The sequence below is a fragment of the Sander lucioperca genome, chromosome 21 (assembly GCF_008315115.2).
Source record: "Sander lucioperca isolate FBNREF2018 chromosome 21, SLUC_FBN_1.2, whole genome shotgun sequence".
NCBI lineage: Eukaryota > Metazoa > Chordata > Actinopteri > Perciformes > Percidae > Sander > Sander lucioperca.
Window position 1 is genome coordinate 29,157,057 of NC_050193.1, and position 23,221 is coordinate 29,180,277.

General features: G+C 41.9%; 2 protein-coding genes across 8 annotated transcripts; one reads left to right on the top strand and one right to left on the bottom strand.

Moving 5' to 3' along the window:
- On the bottom strand, positions 1-18,973 carry LOC116065336 (MICAL-like protein 1). 7 transcript variants are annotated; one of them, XM_035997170.1, is made up of 16 exons: positions 7,471-8,363; positions 6,898-6,946; positions 6,580-6,721; positions 5,690-5,714; positions 5,626-5,659; positions 5,396-5,538; positions 3,983-4,605; positions 3,821-3,866; positions 3,059-3,635; positions 2,776-2,898; positions 2,404-2,530; positions 2,169-2,259; positions 1,903-1,976; positions 785-899; positions 658-704; positions 1-416 (listed from the first exon to the last, which is right to left on the bottom strand). In XM_035997170.1, exons 1-16 carry the CDS (start codon positions 7,632-7,634, stop codon positions 292-294), a joined length of 2,505 nt encoding a protein of 834 aa, XP_035853063.1. In that variant the 5' UTR covers positions 7,635-8,363; the 3' UTR covers positions 1-291. The 7 variants fall into 7 exon arrangements, with proteins under 7 accessions (XP_035853063.1, XP_031176665.1, XP_031176664.1 ...); XM_031320805.2 differs by having other exon boundaries at positions 3,983-4,151; positions 4,188-4,605; positions 5,626-5,714; positions 7,471-8,362; XM_031320804.2 differs by having other exon boundaries at positions 3,059-3,314; positions 3,345-3,635; positions 5,626-5,714; positions 7,471-8,362.
- LOC116065339 (ADP-ribosylation factor-binding protein GGA1-like) lies at positions 9,018-23,145 on the top strand. The gene is made up of 17 exons (XM_031320809.2): positions 9,018-9,131; positions 10,493-10,577; positions 11,175-11,250; positions 13,125-13,223; positions 13,335-13,458; positions 14,014-14,114; positions 14,318-14,398; positions 15,455-15,592; positions 15,700-15,781; positions 17,305-17,418; positions 17,558-17,710; positions 17,817-17,890; positions 19,119-19,306; positions 19,759-19,988; positions 20,102-20,271; positions 20,395-20,505; positions 21,820-23,145. Exons 1-17 carry the CDS (start codon positions 9,089-9,091, stop codon positions 21,928-21,930), a joined length of 1,980 nt encoding a protein of 659 aa, XP_031176669.1. The 5' UTR covers positions 9,018-9,088; the 3' UTR covers positions 21,931-23,145.
- Positions 23,146-23,221: the final 76 nt, after the last annotated feature.

The window sequence follows — 23,221 nt, forward strand, 5'->3', positions numbered from 1 at the left end:
TTTCCCAAATACATGTTTATTGCATACAAGTATGTAATAAAAATACAAATAACATAAATATTAAGTGCATACAGGAGACAGGGTGAGGAAAGAACCAAAGAGAAAATGTACATTGATAAAACTGAAACGTATGCGCTGAGAGAATATTTAATTGTAATATATCTATGCTGCCGAGCTGCTCTTCAACATATTATAATATTTATATTGTGATCATATTCCACAACACTTATCTTTATCATCCAAAAGTAGGAGTTGGTTTTCTGTGAGAGCTTCACCAGTCATGATAGTCCGTCAGCTCTTTTTGTCCATGGAGTCTTTGGTGCCCTCTGCTTTATGGTTCAGCATCTTAAACATTTTTGTGGGCTTGAACTTTCCTTTTGACTTCTTTAGCTCTTTAAGTCCTTCCTTCTGGAGGTCTGAGGAGAGATATCACAGTTAGGTGCAGTAGTAAAACATGGGTTATCATTTTCAAAAAGGTTTTTTGAAACGTGCATGAGTTTTTATAGATCATTGATGTGTTTCAGGGAATCCAAGGATACCTTTACTCTGCCTTCTTTCCAAGCAGGGAGGAGAGTAAGACAGGGACAGGAGAAGACACACAACGGTATGAAAAAGGCTATTTTAAGGGGGAACTTTTTGATTTTAAACTTTTCTCACCTTTGTTCTTCATCATGGCTTCCAAAAGCATATCTTCTTCTCTTTCCCTAATCAGAAAAACAAAGTTGCATTTATACTTTCCAACATCTAAGCCCCATGCATTGTATTTTTTTCTTCTTCTGTGCACCTTTGCCTGTCCTGATCCAAGCTGCTGACGATCTGGTTCCTCTGTTCGATGATGGCGACCAGCTCATCCATCAGCTGCTGCTCTCGACGTCGATCCTCCGGACTCCAGTCGCTCTCTGAATGTGAAGACGACGGCGTGCGACAGTTAACCAAACAAAGTACTCTTTTGCACTGCATCCCATTCAGGGAACTGTACCCATTGAGGTTTCTCATTTTTTGGTTATTCACCTATACACAAAGGCAGTTTCAGCTCAGACGGTAAAACGCACAGAACTGGACAATTTAAAAACCTCTGGAATTATTTGCTTTTAGAAATATACATATTTATAGTGTGCAGGGTTTTCCCTGCCATTATAAGGTTTAGGTGCAGCACCCGAGCCGTTTTGGGCAGCAACTAGGCCGAATGAATGTTACTGAAAGACTTTCTCAGATCTTATGATTGTAGTTGGACTTCTTTAGCAAGTTTTGTCTTTAAGCCTTTTGAGTGTTACATATTTATTATCTGCTCTAGCTTTTTCAACGTTTTAGACGCAGACATGGTAACAATAACAACCCAAAATGATGTGAAAAAGAGATGCAAAACTCCCACAAAGGGACACAAACCAAGTATAAAGAGACGCCAAATGACAACAGAGACCCAAAACAACCCCAAAGAAAACACACATGACCCAAAGAGACACAACACGACTATAAAGAGACGCAAAAACCTACAAAGAGACAAAAACCCACAAAGAGACATAATGTAATCAGGAAATTACATTTTGTTTTAAATTGAAAAAATGACATGTTTTTGAGAAAGGATGCCTAAAAACCCTGCCAAATATGCGCACCTAAGTCTTCCACAAACCAAGGGAAAACACAGAGTATGTGTGTGATTTTTATTGTGAAGCTCTTTATACCCACATCAGATAAGTGGTATGGTTAGGGGGCAAACTACAATTTTTGGTCTATTGATTATGCGATTATAAATGGTCTCTAGTTCAAGAATGATTGATCCCTGAATCATTACAGTTTCCCCCCAGCAATGCCCCTGCTTATTGAGATAAAAAAAAATTGTTATATCTGTCAGATATGTTAGCTGTAAAAAGTGACAAAGTGATGCACCATTAACACACTGACCTGGTTTATTAAGGAGACACCTGAGCTTGTACTCCACATCTGCCTGTCTCTCCTCTAACTTCTGCTGCTTTGTCCTAGGAAAAAGACACAACACAAAATGTCTAAAATTCAAGAAAACCTCCCGTTACAACACTCACTAAACTGTTGGGATGCAGAGTAAACTGCAGTGGGAATGAAAAATAACGGCACATACTGGACAACTTATTTTAATCTTATTTTGTCTTAATTAGCAAAGCAAAATCCTCGTCCTGGCGTAGCCTACTTACAGATAAACCAGCTCTGTCTCTCTGCGCACCAGAACATGTCTCTCATGGACAAGAGAGAACCACTCCGTTAGCATTTGTTCCTCCTCTTTATCTAAGAATAAAAAAAGATGGGTCATTTAAACAGACACATCAACATCCCTATTACATAGTATACAGTATATGCACACTGCATTCACCAAAACAGTGATATTGTGCCAGTGAATCATGTTTAGCAGTAGAAACCAATATGTTGAACCATTCTTGCAGTCTCTTAGATTTCCCTCCAGTTCGACTCCTCTTTGCTCCAGGGCCTCCAGATGTTTATCCAGTTCTCTTATCTCCACCTGCAGATCTTCCGTGGACAAATTCTGGTCCGTCTGCACCTGTCAAGGAAGATATAAGACTCAGTAATATCTCACTCCAAAAATACTGTGCAGGATTTCTGCAAAACCAAGAATAAATTTACACCAAAACAATTAATCCCTAATGACTGAACCTTGTGATGAGGGCTAAAATCACCGTGTTTGCATCCAATCCTTCTATTAAGGTTCAAAATGATAGCGTGGAGGCATTTATTGAGTTATATTATTGTTAGTTGCTTCTTGAGTTCTATATCCAGCCATTGTACCTTCCTCTTGATGAGTGGGAAGCCATGTCCGGGGGCAGGGGCCCGTGTAGATGGGAGGGCCTGAAAGGTCTTTGATTTGGACATTGCAGGTTTTCGATCAAATGGATTCTCTTTGTAGGCCAGCTAAAAATGGAAATAAAAGAAATGGAAAATTGTAGGCCAGTTTAACTTCATATGCCTGTCTTGAAGTACGTATTGTGCTCATGAGTCTGTGACTGCAGAAGAAAAAAAATTCATGTTAGATATGATTTTTAGCCGTTTTAACAGCTATTTCTTTTCATACCTTACTTTGACATGACATGCCTTGATCAGATTCATCTGCCTCTGTCAAGCCAAAATGCAAAAGGGAACTTTGAGAGGGGGCAGAGGTGATAGCTGGCACAGAAAGACTTCTGGGTAAAACGTGACTCTGCACTTTATCTGAAGTGGCATGCGGCCCTGCTGCTGCTGCCACAGCCACATCCGGTGGTGAATGTCCCGTATTTCCAGTTTCATCCGAATCTGATAAGCCAATTTGACTAGAAGTATCTCTAGCTGGTTCACTCAAAGTTCCCACATTGTCATCAGGTGTAGATTTAATGGCAGTATTTTTAGCGTCTGTGTCCCCGTTCCCTGAATGGATAGCCGCCACCGAGGGCTTAGTTTGATCTGCAGGCTCAGGTTTAGAGCCCTCCTCCTGTGTGTCCTCATCCCCCTCCCGTCCAAAGGGATTGGGAGGAGGAGGCACTCTGGGTCTGTACAATGACCTCCTGGGTACTGGAGGCGGAGCGGGAGGCAGTTGCATCCAGGGTCCGGGATGGACGATGCTTATCCATGGATGGTTGGTTTGCACTTTAGGGCTACGACTGGTCGGGCTTGTGCTACAAGGGGAAAGACAAGAGGTGCTTTAAGAGATGAGGAAGAACTTGTGAGGAAATCAGTAATTATTATTACCATTATGGTAAATCACCCCATTTTATAACGCTCATTTTATGCAGCGTTTACGATTTTGCCCACATTTAGAGGCATACTGTGTAACAGCAAAGAGATGTTTCTGTACACTCACATGCGAGATGAGTTGGGTGAACATTTATTTTGGTTGGATGAACTGCCTGCCCAGAGAAACAGAGAAAAACAAAAAAAGAGCACATCAACATATGGTACAAAAAAATGCAGAGAGCAATCAAAATCTGAGCAGTGACAGTGAAATAATATAGTGTCTATTTACCCGCAGCAGAGGAGCTGCTCGTGGGCTGGGCAGTTTTGGTCCTGGGTGCAGGAACAGGGACCACAGAAGAGTCTAGCATTCGCCTGGGTGCTGGAACCGGCCGACTACTTCCTCCTGTCACTTGTACACGCGGCGAGGACAGCTCAGAGGGTTCTTGAGTCTTTGTCGCTTCCTGCTGTATCTTGCTTTCTGCCAGAAAGGTTGCAGGTCCAGCTTTTCCAGCTCCTTCAACAGTCATGTCTTCAACACTGGGTGGAGGAAGATGAAGAGGCGCTGGCTTCTTTACCTTGCTCTTCAGTCCAACGGTTGAGTCTCTGTCTTTCGGCTCTGTGCTCCTCTCCCACCTATCTTTCCCGTCTTGCTCTGGTGTTTTGCATACCAGTCTGTCCTGTGACTCTAGTTTCTTAGTGTAATGAGGGACGCTGGTGATAGCCAGTCCATCCACAGAAAAATAACCTGCCTGAAACTCACATTTGGGTCGATTCTCAGTACATCTAATTTGCTGATTGAGGTCAACACCAGAACTTTTGCTGTCCGTTGTGTGGTGAGTGCAGATCAAGGAGCCATCATCACTTCCCTGTGTGTAAGACCCCGGTAAAAGAGTTCTGTGGCACACTTTGCACCTGAAAGACAAAAGTTAAATGTGTTGCTGTGAAAGCATCCGTAACGCATATTAACAGAAAAGAAAAGGTAATCCCATAATTTACCTGCACGGATGTCTAAATCAAGGGTGTAGGTTGATTTTTAACAGTGGGATCAGCGCTTGGTTAGCTCACCTGGTAGAGCGGGCGCCCATATATATAGAGGTTTACTCCTCGATGCAGCGGCCGCGGGTTTGACTCCGATCTGCGGCCCTTTGCTGCATGTCATTCCCCCTCTCTCTCCCCTTTCAAGTCTAAGCTGTCCTATACAAATAAAGGCCTAAAATGCTAAAAAAAAAAAAAAAAAAAAAGGTATGGTCCACTATAGGTGTGTCTGAAATCGTATGGAAACATATTTACAGGAAAGAAGGATATATACCCATTTTGAGCCTCCTGAAGGGTTATTTTTTTACCTCTTTTGGGGAGTGGGTCTTCTTTCATATAGTATTTTTTTGAGGGGGACAAATCTCCCTTTTCTAAATATTGGTGGGGGGGGGGGACATATCCCCTGCACCCAGCCCCCCCTTTTTGACGATTTAACAAACAGTTCTCTTCTTGCGCTGTATGGCCATGCACAGATTCCTTCAGCTATAGCCATATGTGAGAAGGGATGTCAAATATCATCACCGTGGTCACTTGAAACACATTCTTATGTGTGAACTGCTGCGCGATTCAACCAGATCTACACACAGACTGCATACATCTGGATCCAGACAGTAACAGAAGCAAAAAAAAAAGCAAACAGCTGTTATCTTACAAACTGTGCTGTTACCTGAAACAGCTGCGATGGTAGACCTTTCCGTCCGTCAAATGTCTCTGTATAAGGTGGACAGGCTTAAAACACAAACTACACACTGTTTGTGGCCTTGTGTCGGATAAACGATCTTCTCTACTGGCTTCCAGATCAGTCAGGCTCTGAGAAGAAAAGAGAAACCATCAGCTGACAAAGAGCACGAGAACACAGGTGTGTTTACATTGGGAATATATGTGCTTTAGAATTACCTTCAGGGGGTTCAGATCATCAGGAGTTTTACTTTTTGTGAGGTTGTTCAAGAAAGTGACGTGTGATGACCTCAAACTGGCAAGACCTGCTGCAAAGTCAACAGAAGAAATGAAAATAGAGCAGTTTGGTGAACGAGAACTTTAAAGGTCCCATATTATGCTAATTTTAGATTCATGATTGTATTTTGGGTTTCGACTAGAACATGCTTACAAGATTTAAAGTTCAAAAAACACATTCTACTTCTCATACCGTTTCCCCGATACCGCTGGTTTCACCCTCCGCCTGAAACGCTCCGTTTTAGCGTCTGTCTCTTTAAGCCTCCCTTCCCGAAAAAGCAAAGTCTACTCTGATTGACCAGCGTCTTCCGCATTTGCACTTTGCACTGTCATTGCAGCCAGGGAATGACTGTTACCTCCCTGTAGTGGCACTTTCTACCTGTATATATAGTGTAGTTGTGACATCACAACCGTATGGAAGTCCTGACGGCTCGTTTAAAGGCACAGTTTCTGAATACGGGCTGTATGCATTTCTCTATGGATTGAGCGCTTTGATACTTTCACAGTATTTATATAACACCTAGACCGGCTTTATAATAAAAAAAAAAGACCTGGAAGTCTCACTTTTAAGATAAAAATGTACTGAGTTGCTTCGAGTAGAGGAGGGGTGTGGGCTGTGAATATTTCTCTCATGTGATGTAAAGAGTAAAGGAGAACAGCGCACCCAAAATACTGGTAATAAAGCCACTTAAAGGTAACTCCTCGAAGAGCATATATTTGTGTACCTTGCATCACAGATATAATCCCAGAAACCTGTTGGTGTCTGTCAATAATCATGTCCCATGATAAAGTGCCTTTGAGCAAGACAGTAAACCTTAGCTTGTGGATTTCTACAAGTAGCTATGAATAAATTCATTTGATAAAAGAGCTATAAAAACAGAAGTATACTCAGCACACCATAAGACTTCCTGTTGAAGAAGTAGAAGTACTGGGAAAGGTAGGTGACGACGCTCAAAGTATCAGGCACCTTGGTGGAAACCATGTACTTTGGGTCCAGCAATGCAGGGATGGCCAGCTTTTTCTCTGCAATCTCAAATGCCTACAGGAAACCAGGAAAGATAAAGAGGATGAAGGATGACTGTAAAAAGGGAGTTTTTTTTTTTTTTTTTTTTTTTTTTAAACAGTGTTAGTAATGGTAAATAAACACCAAAACAGAGTTGAGAGATACATGCTTGCATTGTGGCTTGGGTGCAAACACAGATGGACATGACTCACCAGTTTGTTATTTAGATAAACATTATCTTTGGAGAGGGAGCTGAAATCTCTGGAGCAAGGTGAGGAAAATGGAGAGATTGATTAACTGATGATGAAAAGACAAAAATCACACACAAAAAAAGTTTGCGTATTTGGTGAATGACGGTTAACCAGGAACTCCACAGACAGAGCACTGCACAAGCAAAATGCAGTTCAATATCAGAGATTAAATTAGATGACTCAAATTCAGTAGCTGTATGTAAAAGGTAAAAACAAAACCAACTAATCCCATTAAACTGGACAAGAAAAAGGTTAAGCAGAGACAGAGAGAGAGATTAAGCAAAGGAGGGCAGATTAGACAGTGTGCAGGTCCTGCTCTACTCCAGATTAGACAGCACATTAGTCAATCTGGTGCAGCCTCAGATTAGAAGACATAAATTTCAGCACAGGAACCCGAAAACAAATAAGGACAAACAATGGGTTTACAAATGCAGTGTCACTAAAGAAATAATGCACCTACACTGGCCTTGTCCACCTGGCTGCGCATGAGTTTGCACAGCCATCACAGCTCTATGAAACTACCGGTCTACTTACATCAAATCAGGTCGATGTTTGTGGATGATGGCACAGAATGCAAGTCCATCTCTGAATGAGGTTGACATGTTCTTTATTTCCACATTGGGGTAACCTGCGCATGTGGAGCGGCACCACTCTTGTACAGCCTTCGGGGATGTCATTTCTTGGGTGAGATTTGACATGTGGGCTGGCTGAACATGTCACTTTATAAGTTAGAGGAGATCAAATTCAACTGTTTGGCTTTGAGGAGGAAACAGGAAACCAAACCAGCATTCACCCTGCAGCTAGTTTTTGTTGTTGCAGCTAATCTGCGGCCAGATTTGTGCATAGAGTTGGTGAAGCAGCAGGAAGGAAGTTATATTGTCCCCATTACGTTGTCAAATAAAAACAAAAAAGGTGCCCACGCATGTAGAGCGACTTCACCTTGCTTTAGTGTTTCAGCAACAATAACGGTCTCTGTATGTCACTCACGGCAACTTTTCACCACAAGCCTCCAACGAGCAACCTGAAAACATCTGCAGTGATCCGATGATGACTCCTGGTCGATTTCATAAAAGAGGCGTACATATCAAATCCCGTTACTTGCTGTACTCCTTGTTGTTGTGGTCCACGTTAAGTGAACTGAAGTGCACAATAGCTGCCGCTGGAGGGAGACACAGAGCTGCTGCTTCTCTATAACAGAGACGGTTTAGAGGTTTAGAGGATCTTTGTCTATAATTAGGCAGGGGAGGTTTCTGGTTACAACTTCATTTCTCTTCTCTTTCTATTCAGAGCGTGGCAGCCAGATATAATATATTGTTTTATGTTATCAAAACAGGCAATTTGCCCATTTAAATCCGTCATCACATATATTGCCTTAGTTTAAGCCTACAACAAACCATAAACACTTGTTACTTTGAAAAGGTTTTGTCAGTCGGTCAGTAAAGTTAAAAAAAGCACTTCCGGCCAAACAAGTTAGAAAACTAAAGCAGCATTAACTTTCGCGGCTTGCAAAAATAAGACCTAAGAGGCGAAACGTGACATGTTGGGATGTAGGGATTAAACTAAAGTAAGTGTACCTTGGTTCCAATTAAATGTTCTTTAAATAGTCATACGTTGGTGGTGGAGACGTGAACTAAATGGCCTGCTTTAATTTTGAAAGAATTTGACTCCGGTAGTTTGCTCGCTTGACGCTAGTTTCTAATCATAGAAATTGATTTACTAGAACGGTTATTTCCATTCAAGTTTACACCATTTACACTTGATAATCTCGTGTGGCTAAAATGCAACATTTGTTTACAGACATTGGCCTTGACTTGGCACATTACACTCAGAAAAATAATTACAATACACATTATGACAACTGTTAGTGAAGATGTCAGTTTAAAAGAGAACAATGTATTTAATGCATTACACCAGAAGGCCTACACCAAAACACCAACGAGTGTTCTTAATTCAAATTATCATATGCAAATTAAAAACAAATACGGCATAGTGTTTACACACTGTATATAAATAGTGTACAAATACCTTCAAAATCTTTGATTTGAAATATAAAATGTTTCTTCTATACACTCTAGTTCTGCGTCTCTTCCTCTGCCATTACGTGCCCCTGCGTCCGTCGCGAGACCGACGCACATACATAAATCTCGCAGTGATGGCTGCGCCGCCCGACACTGAGAGTTTGGAGTCTCGTATCAGTGAGTATTTCAAACTTAACGTTATTCTACCGAGCAGGTGTTATCTGGACAACCGGACACTCACAAATTATTATCCACGAGTTGTTGTAGATGAGATCACAGCTCACCGCACGTGTCCCAGCAGAGGGGGCTCGGATGCTAACGTTAGCTCCGGAGCTGCTGTGCCTGCCAGCTGTCAACACACAACACAGGCTAACTTACACAGCCAGCTGTAGCTAGCTTTAGCTTTGCGGCTCGATGGCTTAACTAGGTAGTGGGCGACAAGTTCATGGGATGGGGGGGGAGCAATATTAGTCACAAGGGTTAGATTATGATTACTGCATAGCTATGGCCTCGTAAGAAAGTTCTAGACGAGCGAGGCAGTGACACAGTGTGACTACCGACAGCCAGCTAGCCACCGTGACTATTTAGCACCTGCCCTAAATATTTCTCTGCACTTTGGCATGCTGGGGTAATGTGACAGAGAATTTTAATTTGAAACCATGGAGTCACTCGGGAAGCATGTAACGTTAGGCTTTATTGTGAAAAGCTTAAACATTTTGACTCAACATCTCCATCTATAAAAGGTAAAGATATTTTGGGTATAAATATTGATGCTCTCATTCAATTTTTAATCTAAAAGAGAAAATTAACAACATACACACAGTTGCCAGCTTATCTAACGTTACTGCTAGCTCAAATAATACCAACAGAAAAATAATAATACATAAGTTGTGCAATAAACCCTAGGTTATAATTAGGGCTGGGCGATATGGAAAAGATCAAAAATCACGATATTTTTGACCAAAAACCTCAATATCGATACCGCAACGATATTGTAGTGTTGACTATTGGTGCTTTCACAAAATATTTATACAATGAGATTTTTGATAAATAATCATCAGTAATGTGGATATAATGACTAAGTGGGTAAAGGTAAATAATAGAACAGTTACAACAGTCTGGTAAGTTCAGAAAATGACATCACTTTACTGTAATGCAGCCTTTAAAACCAGGAAAAGACAACACTTATGCAATATTACGATATCCAAAATCTAATACGATATCTAGTCTCATATCACGATATCAATATAATAGATATATTGCCCAGCACTAGTTATAATGCTTTAGTTGGGGTTCTGTTGAATTATATTCAGAGGTGTTTCAAAAATGTGGAACCCCAGTTGATATAAAAAGACTGCATTCGTTTTAGAAAGAGCAGCTGAGTGTCTGAACAGGTAGACAGATACATGATTTAACAGTAACCAACACCTCAGACATATGTATTCTAATACCAGAATAATAACATTGATATAATGCAGTAAAGCTGAACTAACATGCATCTCCTCTGTTGTCTTGCATCCCATTTTCTAACATTTCAGACAGAGCCACAAACCCACTGAACAGACACGAAGACTGGAGTAGCATCCATGCCTTCTGTGACCAGCTCAACAATGATTTGGAGGGGTAAGAGGACATTTTCTTTGTGCTTCATACATTCATCATGGTCTGATTGTTGCTGAGCCAAGTCTATTAATCCTGGAGACCCCAGCTGTGGTCGTTTACCTAATTAATTTAAAAATCAATGAAATCCTTCCTCTTTGTTAACTAAACTGAACGGTGAATGTAAATTTACACATGTACAGTATTCAATTAAATACCTGCGTGTGCAAAATACAAAATCATACTCATCTCTGTACATTAGGCCTGTAAAGATTTTTAAAAAGTGCAAACATTTATTTTTTAGATATGAACAATGTTCAAGTTGTCTGTCGGGTTATTTGGTTGCATAATAATGGGAAATTGAACAGACCTGACATTTTTCAGCAGTCATTCTCAACTATTGTAGAACTCAATCCGATTCATTAATTGATAGTGTTAATTTTACATTAAAACACTGAAAACTGTTTTTTTATTCCACAGTATGATAACAGTAAAACAGGGAAATATTAGATATTGTTATCTTGCTCAGCACTACTTGCAGCACAGTTGATCCCGCTTGCATTCGCTCACTTCCCCTCAACTGCTCTGGACATTCAGTTTGGTTTGTGACTTGTTTTCCAGACCTCAGCTGGCCACCAGGCTCCTGGCCCACAAGATCCAGTCCCCACAGGAGTGGGAGGCCATGCAGGCCCTGCTGGTGAGTTCAGATCTGACCCAGAATCAGCTGCCTCTGTACTGCTAATCCTAGTTTTTAGTGCAAATGTTTAGTTTTTTTTCTACTTTACGAAGCCTCTACTAATTTTCTACCCCACTAATTGTACGGATATTTAGGGCCCGAGCGCCGACAGCAGCGAAGGCCCTATTGAAACTGAAGGAATTATTATTATTTTCCCGGCAAATGAATTGGCTTTTTGAGGGGCTTAACATATTCAAAAACTCACCAAATTTGGCGGTCGCTTCAAGTCTGGTGAAAATTTACGTATTTTAAGGGTTTCGGGAATATGCGCGCAAAAATGGCTCGCTAGCGCTCCCTACAATGTTAAAAAAATTGAGCCCCTGCAGTGCGTTTAACGTAGACTCACGAAACTTGGTACACATATGTATCATGTCAAGATGTACAAAAAACGTCATTGAAGCCATACCCTAAGCCCAACAGGAAGTCCGCCATTTTGATTTCAAAGTTCGAAATTAGTGCGATTTTGGCCATTTCCACATGTCGTACTTTAACGAACTCCTCCTAGAGATTTCATCCGATCAACTTCAAATTCGGTCTGTGCCATCTTAAGACATTAAACATGAAAAGTTGTTAAAAGAAAAACTTTTCGTCATAGGGCGTGGCCGTGGCGGGGCGGCCATTTTGTGCGTTTCACCGCCGAAACAGGAAGTGGGTGTAACTCGAGTGTACATTGTCCGATTGGCTCGAAACTTTTCAGGATTCATAAGAGTCCAACCCTGAGGACAAATAAAGGCCGATATTTACTTAAAGTCATAGCGCCCCCTAGTGGCAACAGGAAGTAGGCCTAAAAGTCAAGGTGCTATACTTTAACGAACTCCTCCTAGAGATTTCATCCGATGTACTTCAAACTTGGTCTCTATCATCCCAACACCTTAAAGATGAAAAGTTATTAAAAGAAAAACTTTTCGTCTGACGGTGTGGGCGTGGCGTGGCGGCCATTTTGAGTGTTGAGTGATGAACAAATAAATTGTTGTAACTTGAGTGTACGTTGTCGTATCTGCCCGAAAATTCTCAAGATTGACAAGGGTCCAGGCCTGAGGACACCTACAGGCCATATTTGACTTTTGGTCATAGCGCCCCCCGCTGGCAACAGGAAATGCGCCTTATATGACAAACATCATCCGATTTACATGAAACTTATAATGTGTGGTCTACATGTGATAATGAGCCGGCCCCTATAATATAACCACGCCCACTTACTCAGGCCACGCCCCCTTTCATAACATTTGAACGATTTAAGGTTGACCATTGTGTGAGGTATCAATGAACTCAGCAGAGAGTTCCTTCTTCATTGGTGATGGTTTGGCCCGCCCCCTATGCTTAAGCCACGCCCCCTTTCATAACATTTGAACCATCTAAGGTAGAGTCTTGTGTGAGGTATCATTGAACGCAGCAGGGAGTTCCCTTTTCATTGGTGACGATTTGCGGTGTCTGAGTGAGCAAATGCACGGTCGCAAGGAGCGGCGACCGCCGGTGACCCCGACGCGCGCCGAGGAGCGAGGGCCCGTCCATCGCTGCTTGCAGCTTTAATTAAATTTTGGTTTTTAGATTTCTTATTGTTTTACTGCTTTAAGATTTCAACTTTTGGCAGATTTCATCCACACATTATCTATGGGCTCCCAAAACCAATATGCATCAAACCCTAAATCAGAAGCATGTAGTAGATGATGATGTTAGGTTTTCATTATATTGTCAGGAATATACAGTAATGTAACAGAAAGAAACCTAAATTCACCTTAACAGTTTGTCTAAATATGGTTTAAATAGTTTTAAGTGACATTTTAGAGCATGATGTTGCAGTTTTCAAATTGTTTAATTTGTATTTTCTCGTCTAGGTTCTGGAGACGTGTATGAAAAACTGTGGGAAAAGGTTTCACAGTGAAGTGGGCAAGTTCCGTTTTCTCAATGAACTCATCAAAGTAGTTTCTCCAAAGGTAAGACTTTCTGTGTGTATCTTTTGTTTTTGACAGTTTTTATTTTATTTTTGTTAATCACGTCTGTTGTGTGTAAATCACTCGCTTGTTTGTCCTCAATCCCCCACTCAGTACCTGGGCTCCCGGTCACCAGAGCCAGTAAAAAAGAAGGTTTTGGAGTTGATCTTTAGCTGGACTTTGGGGTTACCCGAGGAGGCCAAGATCTCAGATGCCTATCAGATGCTGAAGAAACAAGGTGGGAGGCTAACTTCTAAAGTTGTTTGGAGGGGATGAAAGGTTGCAGCCATAGTCACTTTTTAAAGCTTTAGTGCGTAACTTTTTGATATTAATGAACGTCCGTTACATTCAAGCCGCTGCAAAATGAGATGCTACAAAGCTAATTAAGAGTATCAGCTCCACACAACTCTCTCTGTATTTCTCAGTATGGCTATGTTCAGAAGATTGTGGCGTCCCGTGACTTTCACACGCAGAAATTTGAGTGAAGATAATGACTTCTTCTGAAGAGTTTTTTTTTTTTAATCCTCCATGTCCTCCTTGGCTACTAGCAACTGTGTGGAGGGGGGGGGGGGGGGGTACGTGATCTGGAGACTTGTATCATGTGGTTGTTGTCGTCATTACTTAGAATTCCTCATGGGGGTGACAGAAACTACGCACTATAGCTTTAAGATGAACTTTGTTAAATTCTTTACATAGTAATAATGGCTAAAGCAACGAACAATAATTAGTGATAAGTAATGATTGGAAGCATTTAACTCCTCTTTCTTTTTCATATTCTGTGTTTGTAAATCAGGTATTATTAAACAAGACCCAGAGCTGCCACCTGACAAACTACTGAACCTTCCTCCACCCAGACCCAAGAATGCGATTTTTGAGGACGAGGAGAAGTCAAAAGTAAAGACTTGTCTGTTAAAAGAAAAATAATCACAATAATAAAAAGATGCTTTCCAACACGAGAATAGATGTGACCTGAGCCAGTTTCCTACCCACCGTGCATGCTGTCATGATTGTGCTCATATTCCCCTTTTGGGATTTCTGAATTCTCTTGACTCATTTTTCACCATGGGAACTCTGCCTGTCTCTGCCTGCTTTGTCAGATGTTGTCTCGCCTGTTGAATAGCTCGCACCCTGATGACCTAAAAGCTGCCAACAAACTCATCAAGGAAATGGTCCAAGAGGTAAACCTGTTTCCTTCTCTTCCTTCCTAACTCCTTTTCTATAAATTGCACCTTTCGGTTCTACATAAACTGCACCTTCACTTCTTACCGCTGCACAGTCGTGTGTGATTTTTAGGAAAAGGAGTTAAATACCAGAGTGCTACACCCATGGCAGAAACATTAGCTACTGTAATTGAGAAAGTGGCTTGGTTGCCTTGGAGGGTGTTGTGTGTCACTAGCAGAGTAGTTTTCCAATGGCCTCTCCCTGACCTGGCCGTACCTCCCCATTCGTGCCTTTATTTAGATTATTTTTGGGGCATTTTTAGGCCTTTATTTTCACAGTACATATGAAGACATGAAAGGGGAGAGAGAGAGGAAATGACATGCAGCAAAGGGCCGAAGGTCGGAGTCGAACCCACGGCTGCTGCGTCGAGGAGCACTATATACACTACCGGTCAAAAGTTTGGGGTCATTAGAAATTTCCATTCCACTCCATTATAGACAGAATACCAGCTGAGATCAGTAGCATTGTTTTTTTTAATCAGGGCAGCAGTTTTCAGATTACATCATCTAATTACATAATTGCAAAAGGGTTCTCGACTGTTGTAGAAAGAAGTGGCTGATCTTTAATGCAATATCTACATTGCCCATCATCAGCAACCATTCATCCAATGTTCCAAAGGCTCATTCTGTTTACTAATCTGATATCATTTTAAAAGGCTAACTGAGAAAACATTGGAGAACCCTTTTGCAATTATGTAAACATGATGTAATCTGAAAAGTGCTGCCCTGATTAAAGAAACAATGCAACTGATCTCAGCTGGTATTCTGTCTGTAATGGAGTGGAATGAAAATTTCTAAGTGACCCCAAACTTTTGACCGGTAGCGTATGTGCGCCTGCTCTACCAACTGACATAACCTGGCCACCCCATTCGTGCCTTTGGCTATGTTTTTGTGTTGCTATTTTAGGTTTCAGCAGCTTGCTCCATGCATGTATCATTTTCGTACACAACATGCACGTTTGTGGTCACCCCCTGCTACGTGTGCCGTCTGATTTTTGTCTCTCGTCTGTCGCAGGATCAGAAGCGAGCAGAGAAAGTGTCAAAGCGAGTGAACACCATTCAGGAGGTGAAGGAGAGCGTCACTCTGCTCTCTCAGCTTCTGCAGGACTACGACAGCACCACCGACAATCAGAGCAACGCCGAACTCTTACAGGTGAACTGAAAGACGCTTTTGATCGGAGGGAGATCCAGACCGTTCAGTGTATAGAGGCAGAAATTTGATTTGAAGGTATTTAATATAGTGTGTGTGTGTGTGGTCAGGACCTGTACCAGCGCTGTGAGAAAATGAGGCCAACACTGTTCAGACTGGCAAGTGATACGGAGGACAACGACGAGGCTCTGGGTGAGCATTACTTTTATTCATCTGCCGTTATTTCTCATGAAAAAAGGAATGACCCCTCCTTGTTTATTTGCTGCAGAAATGTCTTTAGCTCTAATAGTCCTCAGCAGGCAGAGAAAAAGACGCAAAAGGTAATTTATAACAACGTGAAACTGGTGTTTATCCTCCATCTTAGAGGCCTCCAACAAGACACTAAACTCGGCCTTCCTTGTTCTTTCAAAGTTGTGTCTGATAAGAGCACCAGATATAAACAATAAAAAAAGATACTAAACATAAGAGCTATTGATCATTAAAAGCTGATGCCAATCAGTGTTAAAGTGCTCATATTATGCTTTTTGGCTTTTTTCCCCCCTTTCCTTTATTGTGTTATATACCTTTTTTGTGCACGTTATAGGTTTACAAAGTGAAAAAGCCCAAAGTCCACCCCAAAGGGACTTACCATCTCCAACAGAAAACACTGTTCACAAACTGCTCCAAACAGCTCTATTGTAGTCCAGCCTTTACTTCAGAGACAAACGTGGTCACTTTGGAACACACGTTATAATGCTCACCTAGCTGCTAGCATGGCACGCCCTCATACTCTGCTTCTGACTGGCTAGTAGTCCTTACCTAGCTACTGTCAGGGCACGCCCTCATACTCTGCTTCTGACTGGCTAGTAGTCCTTACCTAGCTACTGTCAGGGCACGCCCTCATACTCTGCTTCTGACTGGCTAGTAGTCCTTACCTAGCTACTGTCAGGACACGCCCTCATACTCTGCTTCTGACTGGCTAGTAGTCCTTACCTAGCTACTGTCAGGGCACGCCCTCATACTCTGCTTCTGACTGGCTAGTAGTCCTTACCTAGCTACTGCACATGTGCGACTCCCAACAAAGATAGAACAGAAGTGAGAGGTCTCACTCTGTAGCTAAAACAGAGAGCTCAACACACAGGGTGAAAAGAGGAGCTGCAGCAATGTGCAGTACAACAAAAAATATGGTGTAACCTATTCTGATATAACCTCTAAATACAATTATGAACCTGAAAATGAGCATTCATTACAACACTCTTTACATACTACACATTAAGTGTCTTTACTGTCATTGTCCTGCATGGATCTTTGATATCCAGGAACGCCGTTTTCTTTAATTATTTCACGAGCCATTTGCAATTCACTGTAAAATATTGAAAAATACAGATAATCAACTTGGTTGGATAGTTACAGTTGGCTTATTGGAGAAACTTTGCATTTATTTCTCCTCTCAAGTCCATAGAGCTGCTGAGGTTCACCATATTCCCTAGTATCCTTTTTTCTTTTTTTTGGGGAAACCCAGTGCTAAATCTCGTATTGAATACGTTTAAGCAATGTTCCTTTACTTCTGCTTGAAAGATTTTTGCATAAAACATATTTTTTTGTGTTCTGATTTGGTTTGGATCTCTAATTTCTAAGCTCTAGTTCACCCCGCTGCCCAGCAGGACAGACGTCACGTCTGACTTTTCTTGGAACACTGAAAACAATAAGGAGTATTTTCTCATGTCTTTCCACAGCGGAGATCCTGCAGGCCAACGACAGCCTGACTCACATCATCAACCAGTACAAACAGCAGGTGAAGGGGGAAATAGTAAACGGCAACAACACATTAAACGCACAGAAACAAACAGGTGGGTGAAGCACTGAGCACAGAAACGCATTACTGATCATGATCAGTCTACAACCGTTTTTTTAATGCAGAAACATTTGTAGATTTAAAACTTTCCTGGTGTCTTTTTAATTTATTTTTTTTAAATCCATTTCTCACAGGAGGAGGGACGGCACTGCTGGATCTGTCAGGATTGGACACGTCGCCACAGTCGCCTCCGTCCTTCCCAGAGTTTCCCACTCCAACAGACAGCCTCAACGCCCCCTCGCAGGAGATGGGGATCAGTCTCCTCGACGACGAGCTCATGTCACTCGGTAACCGCCTGTCAGACACCAATACGTCGTATGCAGAATATTAATAGAGATTGTGTGGAGTTCTCTAGGAGTTGAACCACAGTCCTAACTAGTGCTGCTCCAACAGGTTTAAGTGAAGGAACACACGCTTCCAACCCTCACTCCCAGCCTGAGGACTCCACAGCCTGGGACTCCTTCCAGGTATTATTATTATTATTATTATTATTATTATTATATCTGTTACACTGACGTCATTTGTCAAACGCACTTCTTCACAACTTTATAAAATTCAAGGCAATGGGCATCATCGCTTTTAAAAGGTGCAGTAAGCGATGCTGTCCAAAGATTGTTGATATCTGATAACATAGACATCACAACTGCACTAATTGCAACTTGCACAATGTTTGTTTACCTACAGCTTTATCAATACTATTTAAACAGTTGTACAGTTTTTATTCCCAACTTATAGATATTTTCAACTATTTGTTCGTATATTCTAGCCTATTATTTCATGTATATTGTATCCTTTTACTTCATGTATATTCTGTATGTGTGTCTGATATTTTTGCTGCTGCAACACTGGAATTTCCCTTTTTTTTGGGGATCAATAAAAATCTATATCTAACAAATACAACCCCCCTCCCTTCAGAAGCTCTGCCCCCCAGATACGTGGACGTGCATTGTTATAGCGACCCGTGAAACATTTCTGCCAGTATCTCTGCTGACTAAACGAAATATGTCCGAATCGATGTTGGCTCACGTTAGGTTGTGGATTAGCAAACTGCCGCTAGTTCGGTAAAGCCAGCCAGTTGGCAGCAGCCATCACAAACAATAGCAAACGGACGAGGTTAAACTGACCTGCTGAAAACAGCAAACAGTGAAACCGCAAAGCTACGTTACTCACTTGTCCATCAGGAAGAGAGCCCTCATCAGTTTCCGTTCCTTTGGAATCTCGGGAGGCTTCTGCCTTTCCCGGTTCACGTTGACACGAGGCCTCCCCTATCACTCGCTTGCACAAGCAACTGGCGCCGCATGTTGCTGATTGGCTGGAATAGTGTTGTTTGGCTTGTGCGCACCTTTCTGTTTGTCTGGCATTTACACAGCCAGGGCTGCATAGGAACACCAGATTTATTTTTTATTTTTTTTCTCACACAACCCAACTGACTGTGTGGACTGAGAGCTCTGAACTGCTTAGCTCCAGCCATCTTAAATAGGAAACAGAAGGCAATCGGGCAGAGTGGATTCAGGTGTGGCTGATCCTCCCGCCACACCTCGCCACTTGGACTGCCTCCTTATCACCTGCAGGGAAAAATACCCAGGAGCCACCCACAGAGTGGGTCATCACACTTACTATACCTTTTTTAATACAGCTCCAGTATAATCAACAAGACATCTGTGCCACTATTTAACTCTCACTTTCTACTTGCAGTCCTCTGACAGCATAGACACAGACATCCCAGCAGCACCCAGTCTCCTCCTGAGTCCAGACCCGCCCTCCTACTCTCAGCCCCTCTCGTCTGGCTCCACCCCCGGGAACTCGGCCCTGGACGAGCTGGAGCTGCTGGGAAAGACACTGATGCAGCAGTCCCTGCCTCCAGAGGGCCTGCAGGTCAAATGGTATTTAACTTACACTACTGCCACATTACTGTGGGGAAATAAACCTCACGTTTTGATATGCTTGTGTAGTTTAAATAGATTATTGCAGTAGCAGCTGCTGTTGGTAAAGGATTTCTGTCTAGTTTTCAAACATCGGACATTCCTAGAACACAGCTGCACTCTATACTGATCGGAGAAACAACAGCTATCTGCTTTGACTTTTTACTCCTCACATTTTCATTCTGGCTGTTGTTTAGGTAACTCTTGGTTGCCTACATGGCTCAAAATGCCCCTTAGAGGTTTTGTCTCCTTATGCACTTAGTTAAAGGGTCAAGTCTTTAAATTCAACCAACCAATATTGAAAGGAGATATCGTAACATTTTCAGTTTTCACAACCGTCCACACAGTTACATTTGTGAAGCTTCAATTAAAAAGCGCGCACACAAATGAATTGTTCATGGATCTGTTTTCAGGGACAAGCAGCAGTGCAAACCAACTCTGAGAGATCTCCAGAGCAAGTCTGGCCACAACATCACCCCGAACCCCATCCCAACCTTCGCCGCTGAACATCCGCCACCCCTCCCCAACTCTCAGCCCAGCCCTGCAGTCACGTTGCTGGACATGTCCCCCACTCACAATGACACTCCTTCTGCAGAAGTCACCCTGACTGATGTTTTTGTACCGCTAGAATCCATTAAGCCCAGTAAGTGAGCTTGACGGCTTCATGCTTCCGTGCACCTAGAAAGTACAGAATTGTTATATGCTCACCTCCTCTTCTCTCTCGCCTCTATCTCTCTCTGTCCTTTCTCTCTCCAGGTAGTCTGTTACCCGTGACTGTTTTTGACGGACACAGTCTGCGGGTTCTCTTTCACTTTGCTCGCGACTCGCCTCCGTCTCGTCCCGATGTGCTGGTGGTGATCATCTCCATGCTGTCATCTGCTCCTGTCCCCGTCACGGACATAAACTTCCACACCACGGCTCCAAAGGTCAGCAGTAAGACACCTCGTGGCCTTCGTCTCCCATTAGATACAGTTGTTGCTGAACCACTGCAGCCGATTAACTGTCTCAGTAAAGAAAGAATGTTGTTTGATTTCATTTCTCAACTGTAGTCTATGGCAGTGAAGCTGCAGCCCCCATCAGGAACAGAGCTCCCAGCTTTCAACCCCATCCTTCCTCCTGCTGCTGTCACACAGATCCTGCTGCTGGCCAACCCAAACAAGGTACGCACACATTTTTACCTATTGTATCTAGACATCGAGTTTCTCCCTTAAAGGAGAATTCCGGTTGATTTCAACACGTAGCTCTGTTAACTTGTTAATTTGCTGTCAGTAGCGAGAAAAACGAAAACAATCGGTGCTGCCTACACCGTGTTATCCTCCTGTTACACTTAACACCCAGGAGTCTTTAAACTTGTTTTTAGCCTCTTAACATGTTCAAAATGTCATTAAAAGTGCCTACCCATGTGAGGTGATTCCTTCCGAGTGAACACAGTGAATCTGACTGCAGTAGATGCGAAAGAAATGCATGAAAGTTGTGTTAATTCAGCTCTGTTTAGTTCCGGTGTTGAGACGGCAAGAGGAGTGCTTAGGGACCGTCTACAAACTACAACACCGAAAAGAGATACAAACATATTTTCAAAAATAGGTAGTACGTAAGTACTGTAGCAGGAGACAAGTTATACTTGAGGTAAGTTTGGAGACACTACCTTATTTAATCATTAAATTAATACATATTTTTGTATCTTTTTTCGGTGTTGTACTTTGTAGACGGTCCCTAAGCACTCGCTGCTGTAGCAGGAGGATAACACGGTGTAGGCAGCACCGATTGTTTTCGTTTTTCTCACTACTGACAGCACTCCAAATTTACAAACAGAGCTACGTGTTGAAATCGACCGGAATTCTCCTTTTTAAAAGCTCCTCCCTTTTGTGTCTAAACTGTATGAAAATCACCTTCCACTGGACTTAAATTGCTCAAGCAGGACAGTAACCACAAAGTCTTACTTCTGAGGGTCAGAGGGTTTCTTATGCTGTACAGATTGTAAAGCTCCTTGATTGGTTTTGTCAAGTGTTTGTCTTAATGTTATTTCTTTTTCACTGTTAGATACGATAATAGCAGACACTCTGCCGACAACTACAGCATGAAATGGAAAGTCTCTGAAAGGAAATAATCCCTTGAGAAACACTTTACAGTTTTCGTCGCAGACTGTGACAGTATGTATTGTCAGAATGAGCAGAGTATGTCAAGCTACAGCTCGATTGGCGCTAAGGTGCATTATAAAAAAGTGACGCTACCAAGTAGAAGAAATGAAATTGCATACAATACTATATAGAAACAACAATAGAAAAAATACAATAGAAAACAACTGGGGGAAAAAAACAAAAATGCCACTGAAATGATTTCACCACCTCCGGTCCTGGGAGCTGTGATCAGTCTGTAGTTATCAGTTATATCTCTGAGTAGTGCTTCTGACTCATGACAGTGAGATACGTACAGAGAACTATAATTCAATCCACCTCTCTTTGTTTGTGCTTCAGGAGAAAGTGCAGCTGCAGTACAGACTAACCTTCACCATGGGAGAGCAGGAGCACAGCGAGAGCGGCAGTCTAGAACAGTTTCCCCCTCCAGAGACGTGGGGGAACCTATAGCATTTAAACACTACCCCCAACCTGACAGACTCTCGCTTTCAGGCTCAGCTTCCTTCCTAAACCGACTCTCCGACTCAACGAGCTGCATACGCCCGGTTTCCTTTTTAAACACATTGTACTTTCTTTAATTGGCATTAATTATTTTTCCTTGGATTACGCTCATGCTCAGTCAGTGTAACGTGTGTATGCTTTGCTCTAAATGAATCATGTGTGTCTAGGTCTAGTCTGCTGTATGTGGCTGCTTTAATAACCAACCTGCAACGTGCTTACCCAACTCCATTGCAGTCTTTTCATATTGTTTTCTTTTCATGTTGACAGTGCTATGAAAAAAGAAAACTATATCAAAAGTGTGCATATTTTGCTCTTCTGGTGTGAGTTTGAATCGGTTATCAGTTGCGTTTACCCTCACCTCTGCATGCTCTTTGAACAAGGGACACAATGCTTGCGAAATCCAGCACACCAAAAGAGAAAGGACGTAAGCATTACATACACACAGCTCATCTTAGTTTGCAAAACAAAGCTATACTTGATCGTTTTGTGGTGTGTATTTTATGATGAGTGTATAGCACTCAATTCCTTTCGCAATGACCGAAGTTCACTTTATGATTTGCACATGATTTTTTGATTGTACTGGTTTCCTGTCTTTTGTTAAGAACATTTACTGTAACGTGTGTGTATCATCTGCCATATGTGCCTATTTTGCAGTTCTTACATTTAACTTGTGTGTTTGAATGGATTTAGTTTCTCATCTGTTACACATCAGTCATATTGTCTGCAGTTTGTCTGAGATACAAATCAGCTACATTGTAACCTTAAATTCTTAATATATTCAAAGCATTTTCAGTAGGGTATAAGTTACATTCTGACTAATCTTTTCTTTAGCTTGTGATTTAAGTTAATATTTCAGCATTTATTGGGTAAAACTGAAACATCATGCAAACTGAGATGAACCCAGGTGCTCTTAGCACAGTTTGTCTCAAAACATGTTTAACTCGTTTCTAGTCTGCGATGCATGTCAGCCACGCTGAACACTTTCTTCCCCCCCCCCACCCCACAGGCTCTCAATCACATTCCGCTGCACTAATCTCCAATACGACTGCTTTGTAAATACCAATGATGGCAGTCCTGTTATGTACATTTGACTTGTGCAAGAGCATAACACTGGTAAACTACTCCAAATGGGTAATAAAGTTTTTTTTTTTTTTTTCTTGGTGACCTAAAGGCTGGTTATTTGTGTTCGGTTTTCACCACATGAAAAAAAAAAAACAATATCTAGAGCTACCATCAGATT